At 40.6% G+C, this 20,272-nt stretch overlaps 1 protein-coding gene across 4 annotated transcripts in view; it reads left to right on the plus strand.

Annotated features, from left to right (window-relative positions):
• Positions 1 to 9,860: 9,860 nt before the first annotated feature.
• LOC112244992 (formin-binding protein 1-like) overlaps positions 9,861 to 20,272 on the plus strand; it is a 71,644-nt gene continuing 61,232 nt past the window's right edge. For 2 of the 4 annotated variants that reach the window (XM_042313103.1, XM_042313214.1), the window contains exon 1: positions 9,864 to 10,052. In XM_042313103.1, coding sequence (XP_042169037.1) covers positions 10,029 to 10,052 — 24 coding nt within the window. In that variant the 5' untranslated portion in view covers positions 9,864 to 10,028. Of the gene's footprint in view, positions 10,053 to 20,272 lie in introns of all 4 variants that reach the window. The other 2 variants (XM_042313288.1, XM_042313155.1) reach the window with 2 other exon arrangements.

Below are 20,272 nucleotides of genomic sequence, written 5' to 3' on the forward strand. Positions count from 1 at the left end.
TGTAATCGCTGCCAAATGTGCTTCAACAAAGTACAGAGTAAAGGGTGTAACTATTTAGGTAAATGTGATATTTCAGTTTTAAAAAATTGCAACATTGTCTACAAACCGGTTTTTGCTTTGTCATTATGGGGTGTTAGGTTCTAATTCTCAGAGTAAATAACTCTAGGACACTAGAGAAGCTTAGCCAAGTTGAATTCTTCCCAAAGGGTCGATACAGCTGTAATTCAGACATGGCTTCCAAGGAAGGGTTGCATCATTCTTGCTAAGCAGGGAACTAAGTGATATGAGCCTTCAACGGTTTCTCCCCTTATCAGTACTGTCACATGCGATTGTTTTCCCTGCACTCAGTCCCTCCCAAGCTTCATCATGGCACCCCTCATTTCTCTTTCGTAGCTAATGTTCCTATACTTCTGAGTATAACAATGTTCCAAGTTTAGCCCTGAATCCAAAAGGGGTATTGAGCGTAGATTGCGGTGGAAAAAAACAATTAATCCACTTTAGAATAAGGTTGTAACTTAACATTGTGGAAAAAGTCAAGGGGTCTGAATACTTTTCAAATGCACTATCATTTGAGTATCTATTTGTTGAGGCATCGCTGGTGTTGCCTATGGAATGTACTGTTTGATCATGTAGCCTGTTCATTTGCTTAGTCCACATAGTAATGTAAACTCAGAAAAAAAAGAAACGTTCCTTTTTCAGGACCCTGTCTTTCAAAGAGAATTCATTAAAATCCAAATAACTTCACAGATCTTCATTGTAAAGCGTTTAAACACTGTTTCCCATGCTTGTTCAATGAACAATAAACAATTAGTGAACATGCACTTGTGGAACGGTCGTTAAGACACTAACAGCTTACAGACGGTAGGCAATTAAGGTCAGTTATGAAAACTTAGGACAGTAAAGAGGCCTTTCTACGGACTCTGGAAAAACACCAAAAGAAAGATTCCCAGGGTCCCTACTCATCTGCGTGAATGTGCCTTAGGCATGCTGCAAGGAGGCAGGCATGAGGACTGCAGATGTGGCCAGGGCAATAAATTGCAATGTCCGTACTGTGAAACGCCTAAGACAGCACTACAGGGAGACGGGACAGACAGCTAATCGTCCTCGCAGTGGCAAACCACGTGTAACACCTGCACAGGATCGGTACATCCGAACATCACACCTGCGGGACAGGTACAGGATGGCAACAACAACTGCCCGAATTAAACCAGGAATGCACAATCCCTCCATCAGTGCTCAGACTGTCCTCAATAGGCTGTGAGAGGCTGGACTGGGCTTGTAGGCCTGTTGTAAGGCAGGTCCTCATCACCAGCAACAACGTTGCCTATGGGCACAAACCCACCGTCGCTGGACCAGACAGGACTGGCAAAAAAGTGCTCTTCACTGATGAGTCACGGTTTTGTCTCACCAGGGGTGATGGTCGGATTCGCGTTTATCATCAAAGGAATAAGCGTTTCACCGAGGCCTGTACTCTGGAGCGGGATGGAGGTGGAGGGTCCATCATGGTCTGGGGCGGTGTCACAGCATCATCGAACTGAGCTTGTTACCATTGCAGGCAATCTCAACGCTGTGTGTTACAGGGAAGACATCCTCCTCCCTCATGTGGTACCCTTCCTGCAGGCTCATCCTGACATGACCCTCTTGCATGACAATGCCAACAGCCATACTGCTCATTTGGTGTGTGATTTCCTGCAAGACAGGAATGTCAGTGTTCTGCCAATGACAGCGAAGAGCCTGGATCTCAATCCCATTGAGCATGTCTGGGACTTGTTGGATCGGAGGGTGAGGGCTAGGGCCATTCCCTCCCAGAAATGTCCGGGAACTTGCAGGTGCCTCGGTGGAAGAGTGGGGTAACATCTCACAGCAAGAACTGGCAAATATGGTGCAGTCCATGAGGAGATGCACTGCAGTACTTAATGCAGCTGGTGGCCACACAAGATACTGACTGACTTTTGATTTTGACACCCCCTTTGTTCATGGACACATTATTCCATTTCTGTTTGTCAGATGTCTATGGAACTTGTTCAGTTTGTCGGTTGTTTAATCTTATGTTCATATAAATATTTACACATGATAAGTTTGCTGAAAATAAACGCAGTTGACAGTGAGAGGACGTTTCTTTTTTTGCCGAGTTTGTCTTAACCTTGACCCTGTAACTGTGTTGCATAATGAGGCCTAGTGCTCATTAGCTATAATGGAACCATGTTCCATTATGTCTGCACCGCATAGTGAGAATTTACACGACTTATTTGCGATTTCTATGGTACATGTTTCAACTTGTATTTACAAATGTATTCAGCTACTTTTATACAAATAAACAAAATTGCATTGATAGTGTTATTATATTACAAATCACAACAACATTTTTGTGTGATGGTACACATTGTTTAGCTAATTAGTTCCTCTGTAAAGGTGTTTTGTCAAATAGAGATTTAACCTTATACTTCTGCTAAAGGTAATTGTTTAAAATAAAAACCAGTGAGTCAGCTTCACACAGAGTAATGGCGTACTTAATTTGTCTTTGGAGAGCTGGTATTCCTGTTTGATTTTCAGGCAATTACTCAACCTGATGAGCATGAAGAAAAACATGGAATGGGCATGTGCAAACTGATCAGGATTTTCACTCAAAGGATTTGCAACACAATTTTTTTCGTTAGCCTACCAAGTGACATTCAATAATCCTGCATTTTAAACGCAAACCCCAAAATAATGACTTGTGATGGCCAGTGCCAAATAAACTATGCCATTATGTAATGGTTTTGGTTTTTCTAAAGAAAACCTCAACAGCTGCTTCCAGTCAATGAGGACCAGCCAATACTCTGTGAACCTATATAAGTGTCCGGTATGATTCTCAAAGATTTACCTTCCCCGTGTCCTGGGGAAGAATCACTCCATCCCAGAGTCTGCCAGACGAAGGACGCAGAGCTCTCCTTTAACCTAAAAGGATAAACACTCCTGGTAGCCCTTTACACTCGTAACATTATACGGGTTGAAAATGGCAGATTTGGACACTGAGAAGCGCCTAAATTGGAACGCAGTGGCTGCAAAGTAACATACTACACATGACTTCAGAGTTCTGGCTCTGAGCTTTCCAGCGTTGTATGGGTTTTGACTGACCGCTGTTCTGAACTTGAACACTGCATGCGACAAGAAGTTGGCAAGTTTTTGGTTTCCTGTGGGAATTGCTGTAAATTACGAGGACTATGTATTTTGAAAGGATGAGGATTATAATAAATACTGCTTTGTCATACAAACAAGCCAAACCCCTGTGAACCCGAACGCTCACACTACATTTCCATATAAAACCATATATATATATATACAGCGTCAACTTTTATGATCACTATGTTTGATGTACAGTTACAATATGACATAGCATTGGGTTGTCCTCAACAGAATGAGCCTATCTTTGTTGCATTGTGAAGAAAATTTGCTGTGGACCAATCATCTGAATGCACACGGCTCCATTCTATGCGCACCAAAATGATCTGTTTCTCTGAATTTCTTTGTGAAAGCCTAACACTGTAAGATATATTTTATAATTTAGCTAGTCATGTTGGCAATAGTACAAGCTTTAATAGTACAAGCTTTCATGTGGGCTTTATGCACACATGAATCAGATTGCAATTTATAATGGACTGTTTTTGGATTGCGTAAACAACAGTAATTGTGTAAAGATGGAGATGCAGGGTTGTGTTCCAAACAAAACAACTACACGTGTTTTTGCTCTAATTCCCCAATGGCACAGCTAGGAGAGCTAAAAAAAAACACAAAGTTGAAGACTTCTTTTGAGTCATAAAAGTGCCTTGAAATTACTTAGGAACCGTGCACATATTGGGGAGCTGTGTGGCCACTTGGAAACACCAGTTAACCTCTCACTCAAACCCTTGTAATTTGGGGGTTTTATGTTGCACCAACCCCACATTTTACAAGAATATTCGTATGTTACTTATGTTAATGTTACTAATGTTAATTTCCCCATAATCTCCAAACGGTTCCCTTTTAATTGCTACCATGTTTATGTGTATACTTTCCATATTTCTTTCCATATTTTTGCTTTCCATATTTCTTCCTGAAACACACGAGATAAAGAAAACCACACACAAAAGACAGGGACCAGTTTAGTTAGTATTTTCAATATATAAAGGAATTGATGTGTAGGCACAAGGCAGATTTTCATAGTGACTACTACTGGCAATATTGGACAAACCATAGCATAACTGTCAGGGCCATGGCGACAGTGATTTTTGGAACAGAGACATGCCACAGCAGACGTCATGGAACCCTGAGCCTTTAGTCTGTTGGTCTCTGCCAACAGGAGAGAGAGGATAAATACTCACAGATCTGTTCCATGACTAACACCAGCCAACCTTTTTAAGACACTGACATGAAATTCCACAGCCATGTTTAAGAATGAGTGTGAGAACTGAGCGCATAAGTGTCTACTAAATGACACATGTAAAATAATAGCTAATGAAATATTCTGATGACATGGCGTTTTGAATTCAAGACCTGATTCTAATCATAGTGCTATATAACAGAGCTGGCTGAGTTCCACAGGAATGTCTGTGTGTTTACAAAGGCATGTTGAGATGCCTCACTGTGCTCCTCTTCACCAGTTGTTGTGCTTCATAAAGTGTTGTTTTATTCTGTGGTGAGTGCTAAGGGTGGCCTGCAGTGCCACACCTGGGTTTAGAAAAGGGTCCACTCTGGTGTTGGAACGGTGTTCTGTAGAAATATCAGGGGGATGTCTCGCTGGTCACACAGCTAGACAGAGTGGTTGCCTTTCAATGATGCATTCTGCGTTAGCTCCCCATTTCTCGCCACATGGCCAACCTGATGCCTGAAGAAAAACATTCAAATCAGGCAATTACACTTGAATAAAATGTATTGCCTTTATAATTTTTTTTGTACTTTAAGTGGAGTTTTTAAGAATGAAAAACTAAAGTAAACTTTCTGTCAAGATTTATTAAGGTTTTCAACAAGTCATTTCTGTTATCCTGACCGACTGTTTGAGCACCATCACCTGATCAAGATTGCAATACCGTCTGCATCTAGAATATTCCACTGCCATGGCAATGAGCCGCTCTCAGAGAAGCTCTTTGTAAAAGCAGAAGAAAGCTGGCTGAAGAGACTTATTTTCCTTGTGTTCTCCATTCTCATTCAAAAATATTTTATTGTCCTGATGCTCTTTTGTTGAACATTCTGCTTAAAAAATGTGTCAGGTAATTCATATTTTATTTGAACATAGATCATTTAAGAGGTTCCAATATGCATGTACTTTATGAAGCAATGAAAGACTGCATGAAAATATAATTAAGTTAGTTGTAAAAGTCTGACCTTTAAGAAAAAGTCTAGATGGCATCTTGTAGGAGGATAGGTAAATGCTTCAAAACTAAAAACTGTCACACAATCAACAGCATCCTCCTTGGTCTTTAGCAGGGAAGATCTCAGGCTGCAGATGAAATCATTTGATCAGTAGTATTAGTGTTCTGTTGTATCTTTATATGAGTCATTCATTAGTTGTATTGGTCTCGGTGATTCTAGTTCACACCTGAAGAGGAGGGAATGCACCTCCACTCTCCAACAAGTAGACATGGGCAGCTGGTTCTGGATGGCCACATCCTGGGGTCTGAGCTGCTTCTTGACAGTTATGGGGTAGGCTGTACCACCACTCAGTGACATCATTAGCAATAAACACACACCACAGTCCGTTGATTTGACCTATGCCTGCAACAGTGGAGAGTGCCCAAAGTAATTATGATGATTATAACACCTATTCTTACTTCATTATTACAATGCACTGGACCAAGACATTTCCCTTGCTGCCAAATTTGAGGTTGGACATTTAGATGAGTGACAGGCATGCATTAAGAGCATCCATCACTGACAGAGCAGAGCACCCTCTCTACTTGTTACTCAGCCTGCTGAGGGGATGTCTCCATAGGGCAGGCTCATTTCAGCGAAGGGAGACCGCTCAAGTTAGTATCCATTGTCTAACATTTGCATTTTGATTTGATTTTGATTTGCGTAGACGGTCCGTAACCAACATCTTTTTGTTTCTCTGGGTGTGCCTCTTTACTGCATTCTCTCCACCAACTTCTTTAAGTATTAAAGTATTAGAATATACCTGCAAGGTCCACCATAGTCAGAAGGCTGGTACAATACAGCACAAATGGAAAACTAGTTGATACACTGACATTGCTGAGTTATATGGAGTTTCTACCTACCTTTGTTGGCATGCCTGGCTGTTTCGTAGGTTAGCCTGGAATCAGTAGAGGCTGGTGGGAGGAGCTATAGGAGGGTGGACTCATTGTAATGGATAGAATGGTAGAAATGGAACGGAGTCAAACGTGGTTTCCATATGTTTGATACCGTTCCCATAATTTCATTCCAGTCATTACAATGAGCCAGTCCTCCTATATCTCCATCCACCAGCCTCCTCTGCCTGGAATACATCATTGTAAATTGGCTGGAGGGCATCATCTAAAACTGGAAAGGCACTTAGCAATCGCCTTCCATGCACACTGGTGCTCATCAAGTATGAGGACACTGGCTGCTGTTTAGCTCGGCCTGACAGAATCTGTGCCAAACGTTGCCATAGGTTGCCTGCTGATATGCTTGAGTGTAAACAGCGTTCTGGACACCTGGGCATGCTAGATGTGCACGGGTCAACGTTCCATAGAGTTGACTGAGATGAGCTATAAATAGGACGTAGTCTGCCTTTGATCCTCAAACCCCTGAAAAGCAATGAATGGATGACATGGTTGTTATAAATCACATTTTATTGGTCACGTACACATATTTAGCAGATGTTATTGCAAGTGTAGCGAAATGCTTGTGTTCCAACAGTGCAGTTGTATCTAACAATTCACAACAATACACACAAATTTAAAAGTAAAAGAATGGAATTAAGAAATATATAAATGTTGGATTGAGCAATGTCGGAGTGGCATCGACTAAAATACAGTAGAATAGAAAACAGTATATACATGTGAGATGAGTAAAGCAGTATGTAAACATTATTTAAACATTATTAAAGTGACTAGTGTTCCATTATTACAGTGGCCAGTGATAACCGGCTACCACCCAGTTATTCAACCCTGCAGCCTCTAAAGTGACTGAGATATCACAAACAACTCCTTTGAGCATTGTCTGTCTGTTATACGTTTGATCAATGGGTAGGCTCACTTGGATATATAGAGTTGGAGGTAAAGACAAAAAGATGAAAGTAAGACATTAAAACACTGGCAGAATTCTTTCATCCATATTCATTCACATAAAACATGTATTTTAAAGTATAAATACCATTCTAAGACCACTGTCTTTCTGAATGTTTTAAAAGCTTTAGAAATAGTTATTTCTGTAAGGAATGTGAATTGAAAGGGATTTGGTAATACCTATGTAGGTGACGTAGTTTCTACACTGGTATAATTAGCGCGTTGGACTAGTAACCGGAAGGTTGCAAGTTCAAATCCCCGAGCTGACAAGGTACAAATCTGTCGTTCTGCCCCTGAACAGGCAGTTAACCCACTGTTCCTAGGCCGTCATTGAAAATAAGAATTTGTTCTTAACTGACTTGCCTAGTTAAATAAAGGTAAATAATAACAAATAATGGGTATAATGTGTGGTTGTTGCACACCTCCCTGCTGAATTATGTAGAGCTGATTTGGGCCAGTTTATATATTTTTTCCTGATCTTTTGTGAAAAACCAAATTTTCACGTAGGCTTTGTGCTAGCAGTTTAAAAGAGAAAGGGAGCAAATAGCATAGGGACAGCCTGGTTCAAATCCACGTTTTTAATGGTTAGTGCCAGTAGAATACAGAGGGGTTCATATACAGTTCAGAGGCAAATCATAATGTATGCATTTAGCCCAAAAACCAAATATGTACCGTCTACTTCTTATATTAATGCTTTTTTGTTATCCACCCTCTGGTATCTTTCAATACCCATGGAAATATATATATATATATATATATATACTGTACGTACACCACTGTTCAAAAGTTTGGGGTCACTTAGAAATGTCCTTGTTTTTGAAAGAAAAGCACATTTTTTGTCCATTAAAATAACATCAAATTGATCAGAAATACAGAGTAGACACTGTTAATGTTGTAAATGACTATTGTAGCTGGAAATGGCTGATTTCTAATGGAATATCTACATAGGCGTACAGAGGCCCATTATCAGCAACCATCACTCCTGTGTTCCAATGGCACATTGTGTTAGCTAATCCAAGTTGATCATTTTAAAAGGCTAATAGATCATTAGAAAACCCTTTTGCAATTATGTTAGCATAGCTGAGAACGGTTGTCCTGATTAAAAAAGCCATAAAACTGTCCTTCTTTGGACTAGTTGAGAACCTGGAGCATCGGCATTTGTGGGTTCGATTACAGGCTCAAAATGGCCAGAAACAAAGAACTTTCTTCTGAAACTCGTCAGTCTATTCTTGTTCTGAGAAATGAAAGCTATTCTATACAAGTATTTGCCAAGAAACTGAAGATCTCGTACAATGCTGTGTGCTACATCCTTCACAGACAGCACAAACTGGCCCTAACCAGAATAGAAAGAGGAGTGGGAGGCCCCAGTGCACAACTGAGCAAGAGGACAAGTACATTAGAGTGTCTCGTTTGAGAAACAGACACCTCACAAGTCCTCACCTGGCAGCTTCATTAAATTTTACCCGCAAAACACCAGTCTCAACGTCAACAGTGAAGAGGCGACTCCAAGATGCTGGCCTTCTAAGGCAGAGTTGCAAAGAAAAAGCCATATCTCAGACTGGCCAATAAAAATAAAAGATTTAGAGGTGCAATGGAACACAGACACTGGACAGAGGAACTCTGCCTAGAAGGCCAGCATCCCGGAGTCGACTCTTCACTGTTGACATTGAGACTGTTATTTTGCGGGTACTATTCAATGAAGCTGCCAGTTGAGGACTTGTGAGGCATCTGTTTCTCAAACTAGACACTCTAATGTACTTGTCCTCTTGCTCAGTTGTGCACCGGGGCCTCCCACTCTACTTTCTATTCTGGTTAGAGCTAGTTTGCGCTGTTCTGTGAATGTCTGTTGAATGTCTTTTGAATGTCCGAAAGTGTGAATATAAAACCAACTACTGATATATACAGTAGACAGACATAATATCAGCAATATCACAAATAATTTGGACTGTGTGCAGAAAAGTAGCTACTTACATTGATAGGCAACTTTACATGACTATTTAGCTGCGTAAAATATATTAGACGTGTTTCAAAATAACTCCGCGTATAGGTGTTACACGATTAACGTCTTGACAGAAACATAAAGGATCCCTTAATGCGCCTATCTGATTGGCCTATACTCCATACATACCACTAAATGGCGCCATTTACTAATCAATAAAACAGATTAAGCTTGTTTATCAATCGCAGAGCTCATAGGCGTCGGTGCAAATCATAAAAAAGGTGACATTAGTCCCCTGACATTGCCCACTAAATGTATATTTATAAATTAATTATATTCAACAGTAAGAGTTAAATAAATGAAAGGTTAATTACTTATTGTGGATAACTTTTATGGCCAAATTATTCTAACAAAATCATCAAAGTGATTGTGGTCGATAGCAGCTAATATGAATATTTCAACAAAATTAATGAATTGATAATACAATTTATTCAGAAAGTCTTCCTCTTCCCACCAAATTTTTGGAATTTAAAAAATACTGTGCAGAGGATCATGTCATCAGCATAGTTCTAGAATAGCTCATTTAATTATTGTATGTGTTGAATTAAAGTTATATAACTATTTTGTTGATGACTAAATAATAAGGAATAACATGGATGCATTTAACATTTTATTGGCGAACCTGAACCTCCCGGTTCTCTGAATCCTAGATCCCAACTTCCTTCGCTAGAGCTGAATTTAGACAGCTCCTCAGGATGTGAGCAAGGAGTGTATACCACAGACGACAGCAGACGATTGGAAACGCAACATTGGCGAGTTTTGAGGAATACACTGACAATCTGGGGGTTTAGCAACCAGGGGAGTCCACAATGACTTGGGGAACGGAGCTTTGGGTAAGTTTGCTATTGGTATAAACCATGTTGCTCTCTTTGTTCTTGTGTTGATAACACGCTTGCCAAAATGTAGCACGAATTCGATGAAGGTGCTCGGTAACCTTAGCATTGTGTAAGCTGCTAGCCAGCTAAGCCTGGCATGCACCTTTACCATAGTACTACAGACGGTAAACAATAGGCAAGACGTGTAGAAATGTCCGCCAGGCAAAGGGGATAATTTGCGTATCTTTGTCTAGTACTTGTTATCATAACACTGTCTCTAACATGGGCTTGATTGATCAGTTATTGTTTTATGTTTGAAAAGGGAGTCTATCACACCCCTCTTAGTTCACACATAGACTAGCAAGCTAGCTAACGTGAGCTATCCCCCCAAAAAGGTAGAGACAGGAGGGTAAACGCAAGTAACCACCTGTACTATTTTTCTCTCGATGTTTTTATGGATCTGATGGCTACCAGTATGAAACAATGCACGTACACATTTCGTTAAACTTGGTTTTAAAGCTCGAGTGTTTATTTATTTATGGCTGGGTCTGAGTGACTCCTCAAGCTGCTTGACCAGCATTGTTCCCAGTTTGCAATGAGATTGCGCAAGTCAAATAGTTAAACAATAGTAGACTTGAGGAAATCAAGCATTTTTCTTCTCCCAAATATAACAAAAACGACCCACGCATTGAACAGACGGGACGGGGGGGGGCTTATTCCAGGTACGGTCTTTGTCATGTTCTGTCTGGTCTGGCTTGCCCTCTGACAGCTAGGCCCCTGGCTACATCACCCGGCTTGCCCAAGCGGTTTATCGTCCAAATTATTTTTGTGACTATATCTAGCTACCATGTTACTGCAGCAAAAATCTGTTCCACGTTATTTGGTTAGTGAGAAAATAATCTGCACCTATCGAAATATTCCTCACCAGGGACATTGAACTCCTTTGACATGTATTCCAGTTACATGGGTGTTGCCCATAAAACGTTTGGTCACCCTCAGTATCCTGCCAATGGGGCAGCTTCTCCCCCTAATCATTCTAAAATGTATAGTTGCGAAGACTGCAGTGTCGCTGCCAACATGATAGCTAGTCAAAGAATTGATGAGCCTGTTTCATACCAATTACATTGATCTCTAACATTGATAGAGAGAACTGCACTGTTATGTAGTTTGAGGGAAGAGAACAATATATTGAAGATTTATTCAACATGTGACTGATGTGGCTTATATGGGTTCACTTCAGTATGATTAACCTTTGAACCTGTTTTGTTGATAAAATGTACATTTACTACGGTTTTTCCTTGAATGATTCAGTTACTGCTAAATTAACTCTCTCAAAAGCATGTCGGTTCCCTGAAAAGACTAAAGTATGTACACTGCTCAAAAAAATAAAGGCAACACTAAAATAACACATCCTAGATCTGAATGAATGAAATATTCTTATTAAATACTTTTTTCTTTACATAGTTGAATGTGCTGACAACAAAATCACACAAAAATTATCAATGGAAATCAAATGTATCAACCCATGGAGGTCTGGATTTGGAGTCACACTCAAAATTAAAGTGGAAAACCACACTACAGGCTGATCCAACTTTGATGTAATGTCCTTAAAACAAGTCAAAATGAGGCTCAGTAGTGTGTGGCCTCCACGTGCCTGTATGACCTCCCTACAACGCCTGAGCATGCTCCTGATGAGGTGGCGGATGGTCTCCTGAGGGATCTCCTCCCAGACCTTGACTAAAGCATCCGCCAACTCCTGGACAGTCTGTGGTGCAACGTGGCGTTGGTGGATGGAGCGAGACATGATGTCCCAGATGTGCTCAATTGGATTCAGGTCTGGGGAACGGGCGGGCCAGTCCATAGCATCAATGCCTTCCTCTTGCAGGAACTGCTGACACACTCCAGCCACATGAGGTCTAGCATTGTCTTGCATTAGTTGGAAACCAGGGCCAACCGCACCAGTATATGGTCTCACAAGGGGTCTGAGGATCTCATCTCGGTACCTAATGGCAGTCAGGCTACCTCTGGCGAGCACATGGAGGGCTGTGCGGCCCCCCCAAAAAATGACACCCCACACCATGACTGACCCACCGCCAAACCGGTCATGCTGGAAGATGTTTCAGGCAGCAGAACGTTCTCCACGGCGTCTCCAGACTCTGTCACATCTGTCACATGTGCTCAGTGTGAACCTGCTTTCATCTGTGAAGAGCACAGGGCACCAGTGGGGAATTTGCCAATCTTGGTGTTCTCTGGCAAATGCCAAACGTCCTGCACGGTGTTGGGCTGTAAGCACAACCCCCACCTGTGAACGTCGGGCCCTCATACCACCCTCATGGGGTCTGTTTCTGACCGTTTGAGCAGACACATGCACATTTGTGGCCTGCTGGAGGTAATTTTGCATTGCTCTGGCAGTGCTCCTCCTGCTCCTCTTTGCATAAAGGCGGAGGTAGCGGTCCTGCTGCTGGGTTGTTGACTTCCTACGGCCTCCTCCTCCCGTCTCCTGATGTACTGGCCTGTCTCCTGGTAGAGCCTCCATGCTCTGGACACTACGCTGACAGACACAGCAAACCTTCTTGCCACAGCTCGCATTGATGTGCCATCCTGGATGAGCTGCACTACCTGAGCCACTTGTGTGGGTTGTAGACCCCGTCTCATGCTACCACTAGAGTGAAAGCACCGCCAGCATTCAAAAGTGACCAAAACATCAGCCAGGAAGCATAGGAACTGAGAAGTGGTCTGTGGTCACCACCTGCAGAACCACTCCTTTATTGGGGGTGCCTTGCTAATTGCCTATAATTTCCACCTGTTGTCTAAACCATTTGCACAACAGCATGTGAAATTTATTGTCAATCAGTTTTGCTTCCTAAGCGGACAGTTTGATTTCACAGAAGTGTGATTGACTTGGAGTTACATTGTGTTCCCTTTATTTTTTTGAGCCGTGTATATTCGGGCAATAGCTTACAGTTCAGTTTGTGAGGCTCTTATTGCTTGATTGCAAGAGCTGTACGTATAATAAAGGTCTCATGAACCTAACCTTCTGCACCATGCTGTAAAATGCCTAATTTGGCCAACCTTCTGCAATTCAAATATTTTGAGTTGTGCTGTAAAGACATTTAGCCTATGCTGTCTGATTTTAGAGGTTGACCGATTATGATTTTTCAATGCCGATACCGATTAATCGGCCTAATCTTTTTATTTATTTTTATTAATTAAAAAATAATTTTCAGATATTTATTTGTAATAATGACAATTACAACAATACTGATTGAACAATGAACACTTATTTTAACTTAATATAAACACATAAATAAAAATCAATTTAGTCTCAAATAAATAATGAAACATGTTCAATTCGGTTTAAATGCAAAAACATGGTGTTGGAGAAGAAAGTAAAAGTGCAATATGTGCCATGTAAAAAAGCTAACGTTTAAATTCCTTGCTCACAACATGAGCACATATGAAAGCATGAGTCTTCAATATTCCCAGTTATGAAGTTTTAGGTTGAAGTAATTATAGGAATTATAATGCGATGATTATTTCTCTCTATACCATTTGTATTTCACATACCTTTGACTATTAGATGTTCTTATAGGCACTTTAGTATTGCCAGCCTAATCTCGGGAGTTTATAGACTTGAAGTCATGAACAGCGCTGTGATTCAAGCATTGCTCAGAGCTGCTGGCAAACGCAGTAAAGTGCTGTTTGAATGGATGCTTACCAGCCTGCTGCTGCCTACCACCGCGCAGTCAGACTGCTCTATCAAATATGAAATCATAGACTGAATTATAATATAATAAACACACAGAAATACATGCCTTTGGTCATTAATATGGTCAAATCTGGAAAATATAATTTTGAAAACAAAACATTTATTCTTTCAGTGAAATATGGAACCGTTCTGTATTTTATTGAATGGGTGGCATCCCTAAATCTAAATATTGCTGTAACATTGAACAACCTTCAATGTTATGTCATAATTATGTAAAATTCTGGCAAATTAATTACGGTCTTTGTTAGGAAGAAATTGTCTTCACGCAGTTCGCAACGAGCCAGGCGGCCCAAAATGCTGCATATACCCTGACTCTCCTTGCACTGAATGCAAGAGAAGTGACATAGTTTCCCTAGTTAATATTACCTGCTAACATGAATTTGCAGGTTCAAAAAATATATACTTCTGTGTATTGATTTTAAGAAAGGCATTAAATTATGGTTAGATACATTTGTGCAAAAAAAAACAACATTTGTAGTGCTTTTTGCAAATGTGCTTTTGTTAAATCATCACCTATTTGGTGAAGTTGACAGGCTGTAATTCGATGATAAATTAACAGGCACCGCGTTGATTATATGCAACGCAGGACAAGCTAGTTAACTACACATGGTTGATGATATTACAAGGTTAACTAGTGATTATGTGATACGTTTAATGCTAGCTAGCAACTTTCCGTGGCTCCTTGCAGCCACAAGGTCCTTTTGATGCTGTACTCGCGTAACAGGTGGTCAGCCTGCTACGCACTCTCCTCGTGGGTTGCAATGTAATCGGCCACAATCGGCGTCCAAAAAGGCAGATTACCGATTCTTATGAAAACTTGAAATCGGCCCTAATTAATCGGCCATGCGGGCATAGTCTGATTGTCTGGCTGCATGTGTTAGGCCCTTATCCCTAATATTTGAACTGTGTGCTATACAGGCACCAACTTGATTCAAAATGCTCATTCCATATTGTTTTACTCTTAAATCTCTATCAGGAATCCCTTCAAGACCTGATTGGATTATTTATTCCCCGGATTCTCTGGTTCACTGAAAGGCATCTCCAGTAACATAGAGTAGATTGAATTTGCATCTGTAGCATAGTAACACTGATGTCGTCTGTCTTGTCTCTTTTTATGAATGAAATTCATTTAGCCCTGATACCTTCTGGTTCCTACCTAGACATTGAGTCAGATTAATATAATAGTTAGATTAGTGTTGGCACATGCAGCAGATCAAATACACAGCTGAAACACTGATTTTTAAGCTGTTTACATGTCCTAATAATTAGAATGGTTATTCAGGAAAGCAGGTATTTTAATCGGTGTGCTTACTTAGATTATGACCTTAAGCTGATGAAGATAAGGTGTTTGCATGACTAACGCCATACTCGGCCTACTGCCATAATCAGTTTCATATTGAGTTATTAGTGTGCATGTAAGCATACTCCAGAGAGTATTCAGAAAGGAAACTAACCACATTGCAATGATGCAAAAAACCACATCTGGGCCTGTCTGTAGTGAAGGAATGACAGGTGTGATATTGACATGATTTTAGGCTCTGATGGGCTGTTACTGTAGGCCATATGTGTGCAATACACATTTATCTGTTCACATGTCAAAGTACTATCTGTCTGCCTGGCATGTTGGCATTCATCCATGGCTTTGAGACCTAAAGCCTGAGACTAACACATCTTATTACATGGGGTTGGCATTTCCCCAGCAGCTAACTGACTGAGACTGATCCACTGGAGATGGTTTGTGAATGGAAGCAGTGTGTCTACAAAATGTTACCATGCTGAGCACACAGGCTATCAACAGTTATTCTAGCTTTCTTTTTCATAACAGATGTCTTATAGGCTAGGTTATGTTCTGTTGACTGCAACAGCTGTTAACAGGGAGGGATATGATCATGGTTAAAGTCTGGCTTGTCGTTTTGTGCAATGAAGAGTGACAGAGTTTGAGAGAGTTCAATTAAGGACACAGATGTTGAATCACAGCTGAGACCTGCCATTGCATTCAGTTCACAGCACCCAACATGAAATCCTTCTCCGCAGTGAGTAGAGGGGTGTGATATCACAGGATTGTGTAGGGGAGTGTGTGGGTGGATGTCGTCTTTAATAAAGGGAAGTTGTGCTAGCAGGTATGGCTCAGGGAGGTGTTGAGCAGGGAGAGAGTGGAGGGAGGTAGACAGGGTCGTGGAGACAGAGGGTTTGGTGCGTAACGTGTGTTCCCATGCATTCCCAGGGGACGACTGGGAACATTGAGGGGAAATGCTGCCCTGCCCAAGTAAATTACACGGGACAAAACAAAGGAAATATGGTAAAACAATCAATGAGAGGTATATCAGGAGGAATCACAAGTGAACAGGGATTTGATAGGTGGAGTCACTACTACATTTCCAGAGTGCCTGCAGCGTTGGATTGCATGCATTTGTTTATTTTTGCTTAATCTGCACAGATTTACAGTGTAAATCCATTGGTCATGTTTGAGCTTTTAGTTGTGCAGTTTTATGGTAAATAGTATAGGTCATTGGCTGAGGAATGTCAGGCCATTGGACCTAATATTGAAGGAAAGAGTTTGTTGTGGTTTATGATGGCCTACTGTATGTTTTTAGAGATACTGTCAGGGGATTTCTCTGATATAAAACAGTGCAACATGAGGTTGCTATTAGAGGTCGACCGATTATGATTTTTCAACGCCGATACCGTTTTACTGGCGGACCAATAAAGCCGATACCGATTAATCGTCCGATTTTAAAAAAATAAAATAAAAAAATATATTTTTTTTTTTTTTTACATCTTTCATTTATTTGTAATAATGACAATTACAACAATACTGAATGAACACTTATTTTAACTTAATATAATACATCAATAAAATCAATTTAGCCTCAAGAAAATAATGAAACATGTTCAATTTGGTTTAAATAATGAAAACAAAGTGTTGGAGAAGAAAGTAAAAGTGCAATATGTGCCATGTAAAAAAGCTAACGTTTAAATTCCTTGCTCACAACATGAGCACATATGAAAGCTGGTGGTTCCTTTTAACATGAGTCTTCAATATTCCCAGGTAAGAAGTTTTAGGTTGTAGTTATTATAGGAATTATAGGACTATTTCCCTCTATACCATTTGTATTTCATTAACGTTTGACTATTGGATTTCCGATAGTTATGAAAATTTGAAATCTGCCCTAATTAATCGGTCGACCTCTAGTTGCTATGTCAAACATTCAGAAGTGGTGTCCCCATACCTTTTTATTTTCAGACAGTATGAAGTTATTTAGCGTCGCTACTTGGGCTCCATCCCCTAGGCCCAATAATTTGCATCTTGTCAAAGCCTGCCCTGGACACACTGGACTGCCTTTGGTTTTTACAAGGTAAATAAACCATAATCTGTCATAATGATCAGACAGACCATGCTATCCAGACGCAGCGTGCGTCTCCTACCCAGACTGTGCATTGTTATGCCTCACTGGCGGTCAGAGCTTTAAGAACGGAGTCACAGAAACAGCAGAGCACAGTCGAAGACAGTTCAATTAGTGCTATTCTTCCAGACTGGGCTGAATCATCGTCCTGGCCTTGTGATTCTGTCATGTTTTTGACAACTTGAACTCCTTCTCCATTATAGGATTAGTAGGAACTTTTTGGCAGATGTTTCACGTCCTAATGCAGATTTTCAGAGCATCAATTTGTGGTATTTAGCTGGTTTACAGCCATACAACATGTCTTTATGTATTTCTCTCTCTCTCTGACAGGGCAATCCCATGTCCTCTGAATAATGTAGACTGTGCCTACCTGTAATAGCTTGTTAAAAAGATGATTCACATTCTGGGTTGCTCAGTTCCTCCTATGGTTTGTGGGTTGGCTGGTGAACCTCCTTTGTCCAGGCTTCCTTCTTAGTGTTAATCTGGACAACATGGGGTTAAATCAGGTGAGGCCAACTGGCCAAGATTAGAGCTAAACTCTCTCCCTGCCGGTCTGGTGGTGCTGCCAGTCTGGTGGTGCTGCCAGCCTGCCTCACAGAGGGGCTTTCAAGGCTTCCTTCCAATAACAACCATGGTGAATGAAGACTGGGTAATGACTAATGAGTAGGCTGTAGTTGGTCTGTATTTGGTACTTAATTCTATCAAGTTTTTGAGATCTGGTCACATCAATTGAAGGCTGACTGTGGCCATGGTTCAACATGACCCGGCATATTTATTTTTATCTCTGATCTATTTCCAGTCAGGAGCAAAGTTAATGGTTTTACATGAGCACACATTTCAAATCCATTGCTCATAGGGTTAAATCAATGGGGCATTGACCAAACTTAAAATCTCAGCTGAAGTTATTTTATTTTGCAGTGTGAAAATACTAGTGTTTGTCTACATGCCATGGCAGTCTCCTGTCTGTGATTTTCCCCTCCAATCTGTGGTTTTTGGGATCATGCGCTGAATGTGGATAAAGGTGGAGAGATTGTGTTCTCTTAAGTTGATCCTACCCCCTACTTTTTCGAACATTCTGTTAAAAATCGCGCAACATTTCGGTGTCCTGCTACTCATGCCAGGAATATAGTATATGCATATGATTAGTATGTGTGGATAGAAAACACTCTCACGTTTCTAAAACTGGTTAAATCACCGCTGTGATTATAACAGAGCGTCTGTTTCATCGAAAAGCTCAAGAAAAACTGATCACTGAAACCTGAAAAAAATATCCAAGCGCCACTTGCATGTATTGTTCAAGGGGCACGAAATTAAATAGGGCCTAGATTGCAAGTCCTACAGCTTCCACACGATGTCACCACTCTTGTCAATTGCCTGGGCGTTGTTTCTTGGTCAAACGAGTTAGAGAGACCACTTTCCATCCGGTCTCCGACAGGACGTTATGGAAGAGAGATTTTGGAAGACGTGGAGCTATTGAATACACATCGCCTCGTGATCAATTTGATAGATTATTAACATTTACTAATACCTAAAGTTGGATTACAAAAGTATTTCGAAGTGTTTTGTTAAAGTTTATCGTCGACTTTTTTAATTTTAAAAAATGACGTAGCGTTTTGAAACGTTTTTTTTTTCTGAATCACACAGTTTCCATAGATGGATATTTTGGGTATATATGGACCGATTTAATCGAAAAAAAGACCCAATAGTGATGTTTATGGGACATATAGGAGTGCCAACAAAGAAGCTCGTCCAAGGTAATGAAAGTTTTATATTTTATTTCTGCTATTTGTGTAGCGCCGGCTACGCTAATTCTTTTGTTTACGTCGCCTTCAGGTATTTCGGGGTGTTGCATGCTATCAGATAATAGCTTCTCATGCTTCTCATGCTTTCGCCGAAAAGCATTTTAATAATCTGACTTGTTGGCTAGATTCACAACGAGTGTAGCTTTAATTCAATGCCCTGCATGTGCGTTTTGATGAACGTTTGAGTTTTAACGAGTGCTATTAGCATTTGGCGTAGCGCATTTGCATTTCCAGATGCATAGATGGGACGTCTGCATCTCAGGTGGACGTAAGAGGTTAAGATGTCTTGGCACAGTTCGGATAAAAAAAACTGATTTAAAACAAATTTGTAGAATCATGTTAATATTGTTACATTTTTGTTTTCAGCCAAGCTTCTTTTTAATTTTTAAAAAATGGAACTTTACACCTTTCCTGCACAGTACAACCCCAGGATAATGAGTGCAATCCAATAGAGATTTACACACAATTATAGCGTTGTACCTTTTTAATACTCTCTGCTGGCACTGTCTACGTCCTCTGACAATCACATTGAAAACACACCTGCTGGGTTCTTCCTGTTGTGCTGGTGCGCTCTGTAAATGTGACTCCACTCTTGTCCCTGGAACTCTTCTCATCCCTAAATGGATTTTATATGTCATGTAACCTCAATTTCTATGCTCTTTCATACATTCCATTTTTAAGCTTATCAGCAACATGTAACTTAGCCATACAGTTGAAGTCGGAAGTTTACATACACTTAGGTCATTGAAACTCGTTTTTCAACCACTCCACAAATTTCTTGTTAACAAACTATAGTTTTGGCAAGTCGGTTAGGATATCTACTTTGTGCCTGACAAGAAATGTTTTCAACAATTGTTTACAGACAGATTATTTCACGTATAATTCACTGTATCTCAATTCCAGTGGGTCAGAAGTTAACATACACTAAGTTGACTGTGCCTTTAAACAGCTTGGAAAATTCCAGAAAATGATGTCATGGCTCTAGAAGCTTCTGATAGGCTAATTGACCTAATTTGAGTCAATTGGAGGTGTACCTGTGGCTACCTTCAAACTCTTTGCTTGACATCATGGGAAAATCAAAATAAATCAGCCAAGACCTCAGAATAAAATTGTAGACCTCCACAAGTCTGGTTCATCCTTGGGAGCAATTCCAAACGCCTGAAGGTACCACGTTTATCTGTACAAACAGTAGTATGCAAGTATAAACCCAATGGGAGCACGCAGCAGTCATACTGCTCAGGAAGGAGACGTGTTTTGTCTCCT

The sequence above is a fragment of the Oncorhynchus tshawytscha genome, linkage group LG01 (assembly GCF_018296145.1).
Source record: "Oncorhynchus tshawytscha isolate Ot180627B linkage group LG01, Otsh_v2.0, whole genome shotgun sequence".
In the NCBI taxonomy this organism is placed as follows: domain Eukaryota; kingdom Metazoa; phylum Chordata; class Actinopteri; order Salmoniformes; family Salmonidae; genus Oncorhynchus; species Oncorhynchus tshawytscha.